This window comes from Oncorhynchus masou, chromosome 8, assembly GCF_036934945.1.
Source record: "Oncorhynchus masou masou isolate Uvic2021 chromosome 8, UVic_Omas_1.1, whole genome shotgun sequence".
NCBI lineage: Eukaryota > Metazoa > Chordata > Actinopteri > Salmoniformes > Salmonidae > Oncorhynchus > Oncorhynchus masou.
The window spans coordinates 41479854-41498920 of record NC_088219.1 but is presented as its reverse complement, the minus strand read 5'-3'; the positions used below and the strand labels follow the sequence as shown (position 1 = coordinate 41498920).

The window sequence follows — 19067 nt, the reverse complement described above, 5'->3', positions numbered from 1 at the left end:
TTATGATTATTGGCCCAAGTCTCCCCTATCCATGTGATCTAAAAATGCAAAACTGATCCTAAATCAGCACTCAAGAGTAACAGACAGACAAGCAGACAGATAGAGAATGAATCCTAACATAAAGGTTGCAAAAAGTACTCAGGTTTTCCAGAGATCTGGTTGGAGGATTCCTGATTTCCTGCTTGCTTATTCGCTGATTCTGGGAATTTTCCAACCAGGATCTCTGGAAAACCTGAAAATGTTGGGAAAATTCCTGTAATTTTGCAACTCTAATAAAAGTATCCATTAATATGTATGATTCCTGTAACATCACATGTTTGTGTATTGTCTGACTGTATGGAACATTAGTAGCCTTGAATGTGAGTGTGTATGCCAGTATTTCTAATATTTCTAAGTCATTGTTGTATTGACATAAACTCACAGAGCACTGCCTAAGCACAAAGGCTTAGCAATAAAAAGACACAAACAGCCAGGCAGTTATTGTGCAGGTATCTTTACTGGAAAATTAAACACACTTTCTGTATAAATAGCATGGCTGTGTACAACACTTCTCATTAAACTGTACAAGAGGCAGGCAAATAGACAGACTGATAGGCAAATAAAGGCAAAAAAAGAGGCGATTCAAGAGCTTTACAGGGTAGAAAGCAATACGAACGCTAAAATAAACATTTGCAATCATTGGGGAGGCACGAGTGAGACAGGGAAAAAACAGTAGTGACTATCAATGTATTCCATTGAGTAGCGCAGGTTTATGTGTTTAAGCTATGAGCAGAGGGGGGGGATAAATCAGAATAACCAGTCTACTTTTGCATCCATAAATGGCACCCTATTCCCTATATAGTGCGCTATTTTTGACCAGCACCTTATGGGCCCCAAATGACATGGCTATAATTACATTTCTGCAGTGTAGTTATGTTGCTAACAGTGTTTAGGACATTACAAGACAAGGAGGATATCTGTTTCAAGAGTCCCTGTGTGTGGATTCATGCCTGAGTCAGTGTGTGCAAAAAGGAAGTGCATTGAAGACACAGCCTGTTAGAAGTAGAACTTTGATTGACCAGTGTGTGGGTGTGTGTATGTGTGTGTGTGTGTTTGCTCTTTCCATCCACCTGCATCAGGTCAACCTATCTCTCTCTCTCTCACCCTCCCTTCCTCTCTCCTTGTCTCTGTTCCTTATCCTTGTAGAAACAACTTTAGACACGGCACACCCTCCTCCCTCTGAAGGGTAGTCTGTGTCATGAGCACGTTATAAAGGCTCAGGGAACAAAGCCATCATCTCTGAAGCTGTGTGATTCCTCCCAGATAGCAGTGTTTAATAGTGACTGCTCCCACACACACTCCCACACACACGCTGAATGATAAGCATTTGAGGTAACATTGTCGGGAAAAAGGAGAGTCTTTCTCGTGATTGTGTCTGATATCCTGAGTATGAATCCAGAATACCATTGCTTCCCAAATGGCAGATGGTTTGCAGATGATATATACAGACGGAAGCATGAAATATAGGTTTGCAGATGATATATCCAAATACAGACAGAAGCATGAAATATAGGTTTGCAGATGATATAGCCAAATACAGACGGAAGCATGAAATATAGGTTTGCAGATGATAAATACAAATACAGACGGAAGCATGAAATATAGGTTTGCAGATGATAAATACAGACGGAAGCATGAAATATAGGTTTGCAGATGATAAATACAGACGGAAGCATGAAATATAGGTTTGCAGATGATATAGCCAAATACAGACGGAAGCATGAAATATATTCACAAATACATGTATTATCAAATATTTAGATTTTCTCCGTTACGCTGTGTGGACAGAGCTGACATGCATGATTGTAGATGATACTCCGGTGTTTACATGAAGGGAATTAAATAGTCTATAATGCGCACCACAGCAGTGCCCAAGTCAGACAGCGGTGTGTAGTCTACTGTAGCTGCTGGCAAAGTCATTCAAAGCCTCAGGATGTAACTTTCCACTGCTACTATTTGTAATGTTGTTATTCCAAACCAAATCAGACAACCCCATTGTAAAACAGTTGGCCTATTTACCAGCGTCTTGTTGTTCTGTGTTCTGACAAGCAGCCAATGCACAACAATTCTTCATGCAATAGCGGGAAAACAATTTTGAAAGCAGTCTTGGCAAACTGTATTTTGAAAGCAGTTTTGGCCTTTGTTAATAAAAAAAATACATTGCTACCATGTTTATTTCACTACTCATTCAATTGCTCATGTGGCCTGTTTTACAAATGCAGTTTCAAGCATGGTTTAGGCGCAGCTGCTCAACAGAGCTCTTAAAGGGCCAATGTCTTCTTAAAAGGGCAATAGAAACAAACAAAACGTTTAAAAATAATAAAACAAAATAATGATTCATAATAACGTTCAGGATGTTGTGGCCAATGGGGTAAATGCAGATAGACAATCCCCATACTTCAGCCTATGTACATGTTATAGTCACTATGCTTCATCGGTAGCAGGGTAGTGGTTAGAGCGTTGGACTAGTCAACCGGAAGGTTGCAAGTTCAGATCCCCGAGCTGACAAGGTGCCGTTCAGTGGGCAGTTAACCCACTGTTCTTTGGCCGTCATTGAAAATAAGAATTTGTTCTTAAATGACTTGCCTAGTTAAATAAAGATTAAAGTAATGATGCTTATTGCTAACAGCACATCTGACAATATAGGTAGAACATTCATAGGCTCTATGCGTGATCCAATAAGTTAAAATCATTTTTACCAATATGTTATTGGGCCTATTTCTGGAAGTGGAAATGACATTTTAGATGGTGTCAGCACAATTTTATTTTTCATTCATTTTAGAGTAGAATGTTCTTTTAAAAAGTCGACAGAACTGAGCTTCTCAGTCCTTCTATATAAACATTCCTCAGGTGAGGACCCCCGAAACCCTTAGCAAGGGGACTGGATTTTGTCAAACTCGCAGTTTAATACATATTGAAAATGATCCTCTTTCCCTAAAAACATGATGGTCATTACTTTCTTACATGAAAGGGGAGGTTAAATTTAGCCTCAGAAAATCGATCTAAGATCCACTTCAGTTTCAGTCATGGGATATAATTTGGGGGGGGGGGGGGGTATAGGAATAGGGTGCCATTTGGGATGCAGGGTAAATACACAACACATGAAATGATGGAAAACCTAAATCATCTGAAGGGGGTCAAAAAAGCCCTTGTACGTAAGTAGACATCAAGAGAAGCCTGACTTACACTTGATGGATATTGTTGGTACAAAGGATCCAGGCCTACAATAGCACAAATCAGCCAAATGTCCTTTGTTGCATTTGCTGTTTTAAGGTGATTCTAGTTTTAATGGTGCGTGCCAATGTCGCCAAACTGACACTTTGCTGTGAATTCCCCTGGGGCAATTTGCTCCTCGCAACAAATACTGATGTGCTTAGATGACAGATCACAAGCGCACCACTAGATACAAAGAAGAACAGGCTGAACTCAGTGCAGACCTGCTATGAGAAGGAATGGCCCAACCAATGACTAAATTAACTCACTCCCTCTCTGTTGCTCTGTCTCTCATCCATATTCTTATATCAAAGAATATGAAATATCTCTCAAATAAATATAGGATAAATCTGTAAAATCTAGTGTATGTCTACGGTGGTGACGAAGGTGATTTGTTAGTTGTAAGGGTGAGTCACTGGAAGGTTTGATAACGTGTCATAAATCAGGTTTGTGTGTCAAACTTCATCAACCAGCAGTCCCCCTCCATCAGTATTTTGTCTCACACTCTCACACAGACTCTCACCTCACTCACTCTTCCTTATTAGATGTGACCTCTTTTTGTCCTGTTTGTGCCCCTCTGTCCCTTTGCCTCATTCACCCCACCTCTCTCCCCCTCCCCCACTCAACACCTCTGTCCCTTTGCCTCACTCACCCCACCTCTCTCCCCCTCCCCCACTCAACCCCTCTGTCCCTTTGCCTCATTCACCCCACCTCTCTCCCCCTCCCCCACTCAACCCCTCTGTCCCTTTGCTTCACTCACCCCACCTCTCTCCCCCTCCCCCACTCAACACCTCTGTCCCTTTGCCTCACTCACCCCACCTCTCTCCCCCTCCCCCACTCAACCCCTCTGTCCCTTTGCCTCACTCACCCCACCTCTCTCCCCCTCCCCCACTCAACCCCTCTGTCCCTTTGCCTCACTCACCCCACCTCTCTCCCCCTCCCCCACTCAACCCCTCTGTCCCTTTGCCTCACTCACCCCACCTCTCTCCCCCTCCCCCACTCAACCCCTCTGTCCCTTTGCCTCACTCACCCCACCTCTCTCCCCCTCCCCCACTCAACCCCTCTGTCCCTTTGCCTCACTCACCCCACCTCTCTCCCCCTCCCCCACTCAACCCCTCTGTCCCTTTGCCTCACTCACCCCACCTCTCTCCCCCTCCCCCACTCAACCCCTCTGTCCCTTTGCCTCACTCACCCCACCTCTCTCCCCCTCCCCCACTCAACCCCTCTGTCCCTTTGCCTCACTCACCCCACCTCTCTCCCCCTCCCCCACTCAACCCCTCTGTCCCTTTGCCTCACTCACCCCACCTCTCTCCCGCTCCCCCACTCAACCCCTCTGTCCCTTTGCCTCACTCACCCCACCTCTCTCCCGCTCCCCCACTCAACCCCTCTGTCCCTTTGCCTCACTCACCCCACCTCTCTCCCGCTCCCCCACTCAACCCCTCTGTCCCTTTGCCTCACTCACCCCACCTCTCTCCCCCTCCCCCACTCAACCCCTCTGTCCCTTTGCCTCACTCACCCCACCTCTCTCCCACTCCCCCACTCAACCCCTCTGTCCCTTTGCTTCACTCACCCCACCTCTCTCCCCCTCCCCCACTCAACCCCTCTGTCCCTTTGCTTCACTCACCCCACCTCTCTCCCGCTCCCCCACTCAACCCCTCTGTCCCACTCCCTTGCACTGGTGATGTGCAGTTCGCGAACGATTCACTTTTTTTGAACAACTCTTTTTACTGACTCGAGACTCATGAATCTTATTTCTGGGTGACTCATTCATTTTAGTCATTCGATTAACTGCTAGTCACAATGAGTCCTACTCCCTACAGTAGGATTAAAGGGGAATTTCACGCTGTATCTGAAACGGCATATAGTCATTGCTATATTAACACCATCATGATTTTATCATAAACTTCACAATTAGAACTAGCACATTCCCCCCCCCACTTGTAGAATCGGGAAGTTACAGCTCCCTGTGTGTACATCGGCTCATATTGAAACTCAAAAGTCCGGCATTCATAGCGATTGCTGATACCGCCCACAAACTTGAACAACGGAGTTGTTTACTTCAAACGACCAATAAAAAGTAATCTCACAACTTCTCCATGCAAGATTTTTTGGAAATGTTTTGTTTTTCTCTGTTTGTCATTATGCCCGTGCGGTGTTCTGTGCCTGGTTGTGCTAATTACAATATAATTATATTGTATATTCCAGTGTGGGATGCGTGTGGAGGAGCTCAAGGAACAGGTGGAGCAGACTGAACAGGACCGGCCCACCTCAGAAGCCCCTCCCACTCCACCTCCTCACCCCACCCCCTACTCCATGCCTGCAGGGGGCAGCGAGCCCATGCCACTCCCTGAGGTACCGTGACAACACAGCTACTGAAGATAAAGGCCTGCATTTCCAAGATTGTTAACATCTCTCTCTCTCGCTCTCTCTATCTCTCTCTCTCTCTTTAACTGTCTCTCTCTCTCTACCTCTCTCTCTCTCTACCTCTCTCTCTACTTCTCTCTCTCTCTTTAACTGTCTCTCTCTCTTTCTACCTCTCTCTCTCTACCTCTCTCTCTCTCTACCTCTCACAGGTCTGTGAGAGACAGAAATCTTGCTTGTTTGTAGGTGACCAAATACTTATTTTCCACCATAATTTGCAAATAAATTCATTAAAAATCCTACAATGTGATTTTCTGGCTTTTATTTTCTCATTTTGTCTGTCATAGTTGAAGTGTACCTATGATGAAAATTACAGGCCTCTCTCATATTTTTAAGTGGTAGAACTTGCACAATTGGTGGCTGACTAAATACTTTTTTGCCCCACTGTAGCTAACTCACTCTATGTTTGTGTGTTAGTAGCAATGATGCATGTGTATAAATAGTCTATAGTTGGTTAGGTGGTTCTCAGCCAGTCTCAGTTGGCTAGCAATCTTTCTGCCAATTTAGTGACGCTAGATAGCTAACAGCAAGCTGACAATATTAGAATGTTAACATAAGGTATGCTTAGCTAGCCAGTCAAATATAGATCAATACAATTAGTGGGGTGGTTAAATTGTGTATTGTTTTGTATTTTGTTGTAGGTGGCGGCGCTTCTAACCCCTAGCGCTGAACACGGTGAAGGTAAGTTGGCCAAAATATTCACAAGCTGACGGCTTAGATAGCTACATTTACAGTAAGCATGGTATAAACATGAACTGGATAGTGTTTGTCTTGGTTTGTGCTATGAGATTATAGGTGGTTGAGGCAGCCTGAGTCCCACAGAGTCCGGACCATGAAGTCAATCTACCCCGCTTCTCTTTTGACCCATTATTATTGTAAAACCATCAGGTTGTCTGGAGTCATTCCACAGGGCTGAAAAATACCCCAAAGCGGGAGCATTTTGGGTACACAAGCATGACGGAGCGGACACACCTTGTGGTTATGGAGCACGGGGAGATTGTGGGACAGAAACTAGCAAGGGACACTGAAAAGGTACCTTTCATATTGTGTAAGAACTGTCTTCCTAAGACTTTTCACACCTTCTTTCGCCACCCAGACCAATGACTTTGTTGACTGATCTTTCCCCTCAAAACCAGCTCCAATGTCCCCTCATTGTCCCTAAGCTCTAGCCAGTCCCATTTGGTTGATACATTTACCCATAACGGTGTTCTGCCCTACGTCCCTTCCACAAAAAGTGTAAAATGCTAAGACCACCACCATGTCTTTCCAGTAGACCTGCAGTACCAACAAATATTCTGCAAGAGGACCAAACAGTTGGTGGTTAAAAAGCCCTATACCACTTTCGGCAGAGACAAGCCCATTGCCATAAGTACAAAGCTTACTGAACCCGGACAATTTACACAGGCAGCCCAATACTGATATTTTTTTCACAATCAGATCAGTTCTGAAAAATTTCTGATGTGATTAAGACCAATTAGTGGAAAAAATACCAGAATTGGGTTTGCCAGTGTGGCTCAGCATAAGATCATGTAGAACAGGGATCGCCAGTCCTGTTCTTGGAGAACGACAGGGCATTCGGAAAGTGTTCAGATCCCTTGACTTTCTCCACATTTTGCTACATTACAGACGTATTCCAATGCCCCATAATGATGAAGCAAAAACAGTTTTAAAAACATTTCAGCAAATATATAAAAAGTGTTCAGACCCTTTACTCAGTACTTTGTTGAAGCGCCTTTGGCAGCGATTACAGCCTTGAGTCTTATTGGGTCTTATTGGGTCTGCTTGGCACACCTGTATTTGGGGAGTTTCTCCCATTCTTCTCTGCAGATCATCTCAGGCTCTGTCAGGTTGGATGGGGAGCGCCGCTGCACAGATATTTTCAGGTCTCTATTCTAGTTGGATTCTAGCTGTGCCACTCAAGGACATTCAGAATCTTGTCCCGAAACCACTCCTGCGTTGTCTTGGCTGTGTGCTTAGGGTCCTTGTCCTGTTGGAAGGTGAATCTCCACCCCAGTCTTAGGTCCTGAGTTTCTCCGTTCATCTTTTCCTCGATCCTGACTAGTCTCCCAGTCCCTGATGCTGAAACACCGCACAGCATGATGCCGCCACCACCATGTTTCACCGTAGGGATGGTGCCAGGTTTCCTCCAGACGTGATGCTTGGCATTCAGGCCAAAGAGTTCAATCTTGGTTTCATCAAACCAGAGAAATTGTTTCTCACTCTGGAGCTCCATCAGAGTGACAATTGGGTTCTTGGTAACCTCCCTGACCAAGGCAATTCTCCCCCGATTGCTTAGTTTGGTTGGGCGTCCAGTTCTGGGAAGAGTCTTTGTTGTTCCAAAATTCTTCCATTTAAGAATGATGGAGGCCACTGTATTCTTGGGGACCCTTATGCTGCAGAAAATGTTTGGTACCCTTCCCCAGATCTGTGCCTCAAACAATCCTGTCTCGGAGCTCTACAGACAATTCCTTCAACCTCATGGCTTAGTTTTTGCGCTGACAGGCACTGTCAACTGTGGGACCTTATATATACAGGTGTGTGCCTTTCCAAATCATGTTAAATCAAGTGAATTTACCACAGTTGAACTCCAATCAAGTTGTAGAAACATCTCAAGGATGATCAAAGGAAACAGGATGCACCTGAGCTCAATTTTGAGTCTCATAGCAAAGGGTCTGAATACTTATGGAAATAAAATATTTCTGTTTTTTATTTGTAATACATTTGCAAAAAATATATATTTTTGCTTTGTCTTCACGGGGTATTGTGTGTAGATTGATGAGGGGAAAAAACAATTCAATCAATTTCAGAATGAGGCTGTAGCGTAACAAAATGTGGGACAAGTCAAGGGGTCTGAATATGTTCCAAATGTACAGTACCCTCCTTTAGGTTTTCACGCCAAACCCAGTTGTGACTACTAACCTGGTTCAGCTAATTATTAGAATCAGGAATCTATCAATCATCAACATTTGTCTGGATTCACAGAAGATTTTTAATATAAGCTGTCCAGGGCTCTGTGGTGTCAAACAGAAGCTAGATATTCAGATAACCAAAGAAGGTTTGTTTATTTGTCAAAATCTAAAATAGAGGAGATTGTACACTATTTAATGCTAACTCAAGAGAACAACAATGTCACATGGTAAAAGTAACATACAAAAAGAATTGTATGAAATGGGTAGTACAGTTCAATGTGTCAGAGTGTGTCTCAGGTGTAGAGACACACAAATGCCGAGAACTGTAGCTACAGATTGTTACACCAGATAATGTGATTCACCCAAAGATATTTTGCCGACATCTTGTCTATTTCAAGTCTTCTCTCACAGAGCTCTATGTCATGATGACAGATAGCTGTCTCGATCAAAGTGTGAGAAGACTTGAAATACGCACGATGGCGGCGCACATAGTTTGATTCCTTGATAGAGCAAAAATATATATATATATATATTTTAATAACGGAGCATTTTCTAAATTCAAACTGATCCCCTGCAACTGGACACAAACATTTTGAGAGACTCCCGTTTCCCCGAATCGAGGACAAAGATGGCACCGCTAAGGTTGATTTCTCAGGATACCCAAATCAAATCACTGGTGTTATCTGGTGTAACAATCTGTAGCTAAGAGAACTGGTGATCAGCAGATGATGGGAGAGGTGGCCATGATAAAATTGCCATTCCAAAGAAACACAGTACGATCAGGGAATGCTTGTAAAACGGTGGGAGGAGTGTTGTCAAGATCAAACTGCCATTCAGCTCCTCGTGAGTCATCTTCTTGAAATCCAGCGCAATGTCTAATCGCTCGAGATGGATACAGATCACAGGATACAGTTCAGCTACAATGACACTCGCAGGCAAATGAATCCTGTTTCTGTGTCTAGAATCCACTCCAGGAAGTTGTCCAGGCACCAAACGGTGTTGTCTAAGACAGAAAAATGATCACTATACTCTATTGAACAGTTTGAGCAAACAGTTGAACCGTGCCATCATAACATCAACATTAGGGTAGACTAGTTGAACACGCATACATGTACACAGGCAGAGAGATTACATTTACATCAAGATCTCGCCTAATAGAAAGAAATATGGCATAACCCTCAACCATTTTACAGTGACCAGACTGTACAAATGTGCCTGGGTAGGTAGGCAGACAGTATCTACCTACAGCCATGTCTATCAAGCATGCTGTGGGAAATATTTGTTTATAGTAAAACCAGCTGCAGTTTTAGAGATTTCCAACTGTAAATTGTTCTATTATTTTTTCTCCTCACTGTTTGCTAGTAAACTTATGTAGCTAGCTGGCTGGAAATGCCTTACTTGTCGGGAATCCTATATTGCGTCATACCTATAATTCTGTGAGATTGAAATGCATCCAAGGTCATAATCATAACCAATTTCAACCTTTGTCAATTACGGTACATACTGTAGCTAGCTAGTCAAATTATTTCCAGTTGCTGATGTTACACGTTTGCTAACAAGTTACAAATGTGAGGCGTGGCGCATAACAAGCTAGCAGGCGCTAACCTTTGCTGGTCAACCTAGCTTTAGGTGGGTGGGTGTAACATTGTAGCAAGCCACATCTACGACATATCTATCGAGATACAAAAGATCTCTGGTTGTAAAATCACTTCTATTTTTAGTCATCGATTTGGCTGTCGGTAGTTGTTTAGCTAGCTGACTTAGCTAGTTAGCGAGATAGCTAGCTTACTACATAAGTTAGCAAAGAGAAAAATAATTAGATTTCTCCCCACTGTAATACGTTTGTTTGGCAGCAATACACAATATGGGATTCAAGTAGATAAACTGATTACTTGATGTAGATAAACTAAAGTTAGCTAGCTAGCTAGGTGGCTTTCTGGAATAATAACTCTTGGTGCTGGCATCGGCTGTAGCTGAGCTTCTAACATTAGCTAAATCCAACTCTTTAATTAAATCTATATTCCGGTTGAAACATGTATGGTTGAATGTCACCATGTAGCTAATAGATGCTCCATTGTCAAATTCTTGTTGAAATGTGACAGCTTGTATATTTGGAAATGAATCTGCCGATAGGAATATCACTGACACCGGAAGCCGTCATTGGGTGTATGATTCAGCTTGTGAGTTCCTGACCTGTCTTCCTCCTGGGCAATTACATCTCACTGTCCTCGAAATGCCGCAGACATAATGAAAACAAGCCCAGGTTCCCCTTTAATACACGCTCCTCCGGCTCAGCGGCTCCAGAGACGTGCCCCGACCCTCAACTCTCTGTCATGTGCGCAGGGAAATAGATCACGAGCATAGAGAAGAAGAAAAGAAAAATCATATTTAGAACTGATAATTGATCGCAATAATGAATGCAATTAATTGATTGTTGAATGTTATGATGGACACAGATTTGTAGAACCAAAACACACACAGCCTCTGCTCAACAAACTCCAACTCGAGAACAAATCATTTGGGGGTGGGCTGCAGTTCACGAATGACATTGTGCTTATCACCCTCACGGCAGTCATTTAAGAGTCCTTCACAATCTAGACCGGTCGCGGCCACAACCACACCTCACTTCAAATGTATGAAGAAATAGGCCACTCTTATTTGTATGCCCAGCAATCCACAAATGTACATTGTTTATAGCACACATTTACATGTCTCAGTCACAAATGACAGCTCCAATAAGCCCGCTATGGTGAACGAGATGTGAACGAGAGACTTGCAGAATTATGACTCTTTCGATTTGCCAGTTAATCGTTCGGCGTTAGGGGGTCCTGTGTGCTCTGGGCATTACTGACTCAAATTAACGAAATGAGTCAAACAATTCTTTTGACTGAACGAGTTGAAAAAATCTTAGTCGATAAGTAGAGACAAACTTCCCATCACACCTTGCACACACCCTTTCCCCCTCTCTCTCCTAGAGAGGAAACAAACTCATCCTCTTGTTCCTCCTTCCTCTCTTCTTTCTGATTGGCATGACTCCCTCCTCATTCCCGTATGTATGTATGTGGGAGTGTGCTTGTGTGTGCGTGTGACAGAGAGTGTGTGTGCGTGTGAGAGAGAGTGTGTGTGCGTGCGAGAGAGAGTGTGTGTGCGTGCGTGAGAGAGTGTGTGTGCGTGTGAGAGAGAGTGTGTGTGCGTGTGAAAGAGAGTGTGTGTGCGTGTGAGAGAGAGTGTGTGTGCGTGTGACAGAGAGTGTGTGTGCGTGTGAGAGAGAGTGTGTGTGCGTGTGAGAGAGAGTGTGTGTGCGTGTGAGAGAGAGTGTGTGTGCGTGTGAGAGAGAGTGTGTGTGTGCGTGTGAGAGAGAGTGTGTGTGCGTGTGAGAGAGAGTGTGTGTGCGTGTGAGAGAGCGTGTGTGTGCGTGTGAGAGAGAGTGTGTGTGCGTGTGACAGAACGTGTGTGTGCGTGTGAGAGAGTGTGTGTGCGTGTGAGAGAGAGTGTGTGTGCGTGTGACAGAACGTGTGTGTGCGTGTGAGAGAGTGTGTGTGTGCGTGTGGGAGAGAGTGTGTGTGCATGTGAGAGAGAGTGTGTGTGCGTGTGAGAGAGTGTGTGTGTGTGTGAGAGAGCGTGTGTGTGCGTGTGAGAGAGAGTGTGTGTGTGCGTGTGACAGAGAGTGTGTGTGCGTGTGACAGAGAGTGTGTGTGTGCGTGAGAGAGCGTGTGTGTGCGTGTGAGAGAGAGTGTGTGTGCGTGTGAGAGAGAGTGTGTGTGTGCGTGTGACAGAGAGTGTGTGTGCGTGTGACAGAGAGTGTGTGTGCGTGTGAGAGAGAGTGTGTGTGCGTGGTAAAACGGCATGTCTGCGTGTGTGTGCTGGTCCACGTGTGTGTTCTGGGAGTGTGTCTCAGAGAGAGCTTCTGTAGCAGTTCCTTTTCCCCAATGCCTCATTACCACTTCTTAGGCTTGTAATTACTAGGTGACACAGGTCCCAGCAAGCCCTCTGCGCAAACACAAACACTAGCGTTGCCAGAGAGGGCAATTAAATCACAATCATCTCCATTACTCTTCACTTGGGGACACGATTGCAGAAAAGCGGAGCGATTAAGGGACTTAACAGTTACACTTTGAAGTATTCTATTGTTTTAAGCATATAAGATTAGGTTTTTATAATTCATAGATTATCTTTATATATATATATATATATATTTTTGTTGTATGTACATTTGTTCATTTGTACACATAGAAAAACAAAATGGCATTGGAAAATGGTGTTTCCCCTGCCTCTTCCTCTCTGCTGCATGGAAGACGAGCCTACGTCCCACCCTGTTCCCTAGTTAGTGCACTACTTTTGACCAGGGCCCAAAGGGTTCCGGCCAAAGGTAGTGCACTAAATCGGAATAGGGTGCCATTTGGGACACAGATCGTGCCTCATGGATGAGGAGACACACCGACCGCAGACTGACCACTGTTGGAGCACATCTTCAGCTAGAGCTCTAGTGCCGATGGCCTCATTGTCGGAGCACATCTTCAGCTAGAGCTCTAGTGCCGATGGCCTCATTGTCGGAGCACATCTTCAGCTAGAGCTCTAGTGCCGATGGCCTCATTGTCGGAGCACATCTTCAGCTAGAGCTCTAGTGCCGATGGCCTCATTGTCGGAGCACATCTTCAGCTAGAGCTCTAGTGCCGATGGCCTCATTGTCGGAGCACATCTTCAGCTAGAGCTCTAGTGCCGATGGCCTCATTGTCGGAGCACATCTTCAGCTAGAGCTCTAGTGCCGATGGCCTCATTGTCGGAGCACATCTTCAGATAGAGCTCTAGTGCCGATGGCCTCATTGTCGGAGCACATCTTCAGCTAGAGCTCTAGTGCCGATGGCCTCATTGTCGGAGCACATCTTCAGCTAGAGCTCTAGTGCCGATGGCCTCATTGTCGGAGCACATCTTCAGCTAGAGCTCTAGTGCCGATGGCCTCATTGTCCAGGTGTCCAGTTGAGATCCACAGAATGTAGCCACGAGCCAACACAGAAAGAGTGACAGCACATGAGATATAGACACACACAGGCAAGAGAAGGGATTTGCTACAGGGAGTATCCCACAAACCAAGGTCACAAGGACGGTGGAAGTCCACGATCCATGGGAGAAATCTCGGTAACACTTTACTTGACACCCAGCGTCATAGCAGGTTATGACACAGTCATTACCATGTCATAATATGTTCATAACACTGTCATGACACATATATTTAGACCTGTGTTGACGTATATTGTGTTATTCTATGGCTGGTTATGACATCTACATAAGAGTGTTAAAACTCACATAACGTGCCACACAAGGCAAAACATTCCATTACACCATAGCCTACATGTCAACAGTATCTTTATATTGTAAACTCAGCAAAAAAAGAAACGTCCCTTTTTCAGGACCCTGTCTTTCAAAACTAATTCGGAAAAATCCAAATAACTTCACATATCTTCATTGTAAAGGTTTTAAACACTGTTTCAATGAACCATAAACAGTTAATGAACATGCACCTGTGGAACGGTTGTTAAGACACAGGTAACAGCTTACAGACGGTAGGCAATTAAGGTCGCAGTTATGAAAACATAGGACACTAAAGTGGCCTTTCTACTGACTCTGACAAACGCCAAAAGAAAGATGCCCAGGGTCCCTGCTCATCTGTGTTAATAACGTGCCTTAGGCATGCTGCAAGGAGGCATGAGGACTGCAGATGTGGCAAGGGCAATACATTTCAATGTCCGAGATGCCTAAGACAGTGCTACAGGGAGACAGGACGGACAACTGATCGTTCTCGCAGTGGCAGATCACTTGTAACAACATCTGCACAGGATCGGTACATCCGAACATCATACCTGCGGGACAGGTACAGGATGGCAACAACAACTGCTGAGTTACACCAGGAACGCACAATCTCTCCATCAGTGCTCAGATTGTCCACAATAGGCTGAGAGAGGCTGTACTGAGGGCTTGTAGAACTGTTGTAAGGCAGGTGCTCACCAGACATCACCGGCAACAACGTAGCCTATGGGCACAAACCCACCGTCGCTGGACCAGACAGGACTGGCAAAAAGTGCTCTTCACTGACGAGTCGTGGTTTTGTCTCACCAGGGGTGATGGTCAGATTTGCGTTTATCATCGAAGGAAAGCATCATCAGACTGAGCCTGGTGTCATTGCAGGCAATCTCAACGCTGTGCGTTACAGGGAAGACATCCTCCTCCCTCATGTGGTACCCTTCCTGTAGGCTCATCCTGACATGACCCTCCAGCATGGCCTCCAGCATGGCCTCCAGCATGGCCTCCAGCATGGCCTCCAGCATGGCCAGCGAAGAGCCCGGATCCCAATCCCATTGAGCACGTCTGGGACCTGTTGGATCAGAGAGAGAGGGCCATTCCCCCCAGAAATGTCTGGGAACTTGCAGGTGCCTGGATGGAAGAGTGGGGTAACATCTCACAGCAAGAACTGGCAAATCTGGTGCAGTCCATGAGGATGCACTGCAGTTCTTAATGCAGCTGGTGGCCACACCAGATACTGACTGTTACTTTTGATTTTGAAACCCCCTTTGTTCAGGGACACATTATTCCATTTCTGTTCGTCACATGTCTGTGGAACTTGTTTAGTTTATGTCTCAGTTGTTGAATCTTATGTTCATACAAATATTTACACATGTTAAGTTTGCCGAAAATAAACGCAGTTGACAGTGAGAGGACGTTTATTTTTATGCTGAGTTTATATATTTTGCTTTTAAATTACCCATGTTGTTGCAAACATGTTGATGTCAGACATTCACCTACCCCAGTGCTCTGTTGCTGATGACTGGGATGAATGAAGGTGCAGATTTCAGCAGCAGGACAAGACACCCTCTTTGTGACTGATGACTGACATAAGGGCTTGTACGTGATAGGTCCATCTGGCTCATATGATTATGATGTCATAATGCTTCTTGACAGTGTCATAAAGTGTAATTTTCTCAGTTCCAAGTAAAGTGACACAGGATGGTTGTAATGCTTCTTGACAGTGCCATAAAGTTATTTTAAAACAAAGGATTTCAGAAACAAACTTTCAAACGAAAGGAAACTTCTTGGCAGGGAAAAAAACTAATTTGAATAAATGTGGGTTTTGGCACTCTTATAACCAGCCATAAAACAACACAATATATATCACAACAGGTGTAAATATGTGGGTTATGACAGTGTTATGAACATATTATGACAGGTTATGACAAGTCATGTCAGCTGTTATGACATATTATGACATGGTTGTGACTGTGTTATGACGCTTGGTGTCAAGTAAAGTGTTACCGAAATCTCATGGGTGCAACTCAACTTAGAGTGCAACTGTATCCGCGTCTAGTTGTGTGGGCTTAAACTTGGATTAAACTGAAGGATACTAAGGTGGAGGGACCAAGGGTAGTTGGTAAAATACAGTATGTAGGCCTATACCACTTTGCCCCAACAGCCCCCCTCTCCTCTCTACCTCTGCTGTGCCTATACCTCGTCCCTTCTATCTCCGTGACAAGTCTCTCTCTCTCTACCTCCTCTACTTCCTCCTATAGCGCCACGTTGAACTCAGTGACCAGGAAGTCCACGTGGTCCCGCTCGTTGGTCTTGAAGGCCTCTGCGATGAGGCGTGCGGCGTCCCTGTGCTCCCGGCCCCTCAGGGAAACCCCGTTCACCTCCAGGATCACCTGACCCACCCGCAGCTGCCCGCAGTTATGCGCCGAACCGCCCCTCTGAGAGAAAGAAAAAGATCGGGGGAGAGGAAGACCAACAAAATGAGTGATGTAGAGAGCACAAACAGATGTCAAATGCTCGTTGGCGATTGGTCACCATTACAACTGCTAACGAACCAGGAAGCAAAAGGACCTTTGTGATCTCATCTCTCACCACAGTTCCAGTCCCTTAAATGCCATGCGTTATCTGCATGATTATCACTATACGTTTTGTTATTTAGAGCATTATCGGTTCTTTTGTTTTACCGAGCCGGCCACAATTACCCCTGGTCACTGGAGCGCCATGGAGATGCCTGTGACAGAGACAGCAGCAGCTCAGGGAGAGTGGTACGGAGTGATAGTGGCCGTGGCGGGGCCTCCACTCTACAGGGCCACTGGGGCGACATGGAGATGCCTGTGATAGGGACAGCAGCAGCTCAGGGAGAGTGGTACGGAGTGATAGTGGCCGCGGCGGCGCCTCCACTCTACAGGGCCACTGGGGCGACATGGAGATGCCTGTGACAGAGACAGCAGCAGCTCAGGGAGAGTGGTACGGAGTGATAGTGGCCGTGGTGGCCCCTCCACTCCACAGGGCCACTGGGGCGACATGGAGATGCCTGTGATAGGGACAGCAGCAGCTCAGGGAGAGTGGTACGGAGTGATAGTGGCCGCGGCGGCGCCTCCACTCTACAGGGCCACTGGGGCGACATGGAGATGCCTGTGACAGAGACAGCAGCAGCTCAGGGAGAGTGGTACGGAGTGATAGTGGCCGCGGCGGCGCCTCCACTCTACAGGGCCACTGGGGCGACATGGAGATGCCTGTGATAGAGACAGCAGCAGCTCAGGGAGAGTGGTACGGAGTGATAGTGGCCGCGGTGGTGCCTCCACTCTACAGGGCCACTGGGGCGACATGGAGATGCCTGTGATAGGGACAGCAGCAGCTCAGGGAGAGTGGTGCGGAGTGATAGTGGCCGCGGTGGCGCCTCCACTCTACAGGGCCACTGGGGCGACATGGAGATGCCTGTGACAGGGACAGCAGCAGCTCAGGGAGAGTGGTACGGAGTGATAGTGGCCGCGGTGGCGCCTCCACTCTACAGGGCCACTGGGGCGACATGGAGATGCCTGTGACAGGGACAGCAGCAGCTCAGGGAGAGTGGTACGGAGTGATAGTGGCCGTGGTGGCGCCTCCACTCTACAGGGCCACTGGGGCGACATGGAGATGCCTGTGACAGAGACAGCAGCAGCTCAGGGAGAGTGGTACGGAGTGATAGTGGCCGTGGTGGCGCCTCCACTCTACAGGGCCACTGGGGCGACATGGAGATGCCTGTGACAGAGACAGCAGCAGCTCAGGGAGAACGGAGTGATAGTGGCCGTGGTGGCGCCTCCACTCTACAGGGCCACTGGGGGCGACATGGAGATGCCTGTGACAGAGACAGCAGCAGCTCAGGGAGAGTGGTATGGAGTGATAGTGGCCGCGGTGGCGCCTCCACTCTACAGGGCCACTGGGGTGACATGGAGATGCCTGTGACAGGGACAGCAGCAGCTCAGGGAGAGTGGTACGGAGTGATAGTGGCCGCGGCGGCGCCTCCACTCTACAGGGCCACTGGGGCGACATGGAGATGCCTGTGACAGAGACAGCAGCAGCTCAGGGAGAGTGGTATGGAGTGATAGTGGCCGCGGTGGCGCCTCCACTCTACAGGGCCACTGGGGCGACATGGAGATGCCTGTGACAGGGACAGCAGCAGCTCAGGGAGAGTGGTACGGAGTGATAGTGGCCGTGGCGGCGCCTCCACTCTACAGGGCCACTGGGGCGACATGGAGATGCCTGTGATAGGGACAGCAGCAGCTCAGGGAGAGTGGTACGGAGTGATAGTGGCCGTGGCGGCGCCTCCAATCTACAGGGCCACTGGAGCGACATGGAGATGCCTGTGACAGAGACAGCAGCAGCTCAGGGAGAGTGGTACGGAGTGATAGTGGCCGCGGTGGCGCCTTCACTCTACAGGGCCACTGGGGTGACATGGAGATGCCTGTGACAGGGACAGCAGCAGCTCAGGGAGAGTGGTACGGAGTGATAGTGGCCGCGGCGGCGCCTCCACTCTACAGGGCCACTGGGGCGACATGGAGATGCCTGTGATAGGGACAGCAGCAGCTCAGGGAGAGTGGTACGGAGTGATAGTGGCCGCGGTGGCGCCTTCACTCTACAGGGCCACTGGAGTGACATGGAGATGCCTGTGATAGGGACAGCAGCAGCTCAGGGAGAGTGGTACGGAGTGATAGTGGCCGCGGTGGCGCCTTCACTCTACAGGGCCACTGGGGCGACATGGAGATGCCTGTGATAGGGACAGCAGCAGCTCAGGGAGAGTGGTACGGAGTGATAGTGGCCGCGGTGGCGCCTCCACTCTACAGGGCCACTGGGGCGACATGGAGATGCCTGTGACAGGGACAGCAGCAGCTCAGGGAGAGTGGTACGGAGTGATAGTGGCCGCGGTGGCGCCTCCACTCTACAGGGCCACTGGGGCGACATGGAGATGCCTGTGACAGGGACAGCAGCAGCTCAGGGAGAGTGGTACGGAGTGATAGTGGCCGCGGTGGCGCCTCCACTCTACAGGGCCACTGGGGCGACATGGAGATGCCTGTGATAGGGACAGCAGCAGCTCAGGGAGAGTGGTACGGAGTGATAGTGGCCGCGGCGGCGCCTCCACTCTACAGGGCCACTGGCCTGGAACGTTCACCACATCCTGGACTGCGCTGACCTGGGAGACTGAAGCTA

At 47.2% G+C, this 19067-nt stretch overlaps 1 protein-coding gene across 1 annotated transcript in view; it reads right to left on the bottom strand.

Annotated features, from left to right (window-relative positions):
• Positions 1-16135: 16135 nt before the first annotated feature.
• The window catches only part of whrna (whirlin a), a 138720-nt gene continuing 135788 nt past the window's right edge, over positions 16136-19067 (bottom strand). Inside the window, exon 13 of the mRNA XM_064971268.1 lies at positions 16136-16318. Coding sequence (XP_064827340.1) covers positions 16136-16318 — 183 coding nt within the window. The remainder of the gene's footprint in view (positions 16319-19067) is intronic.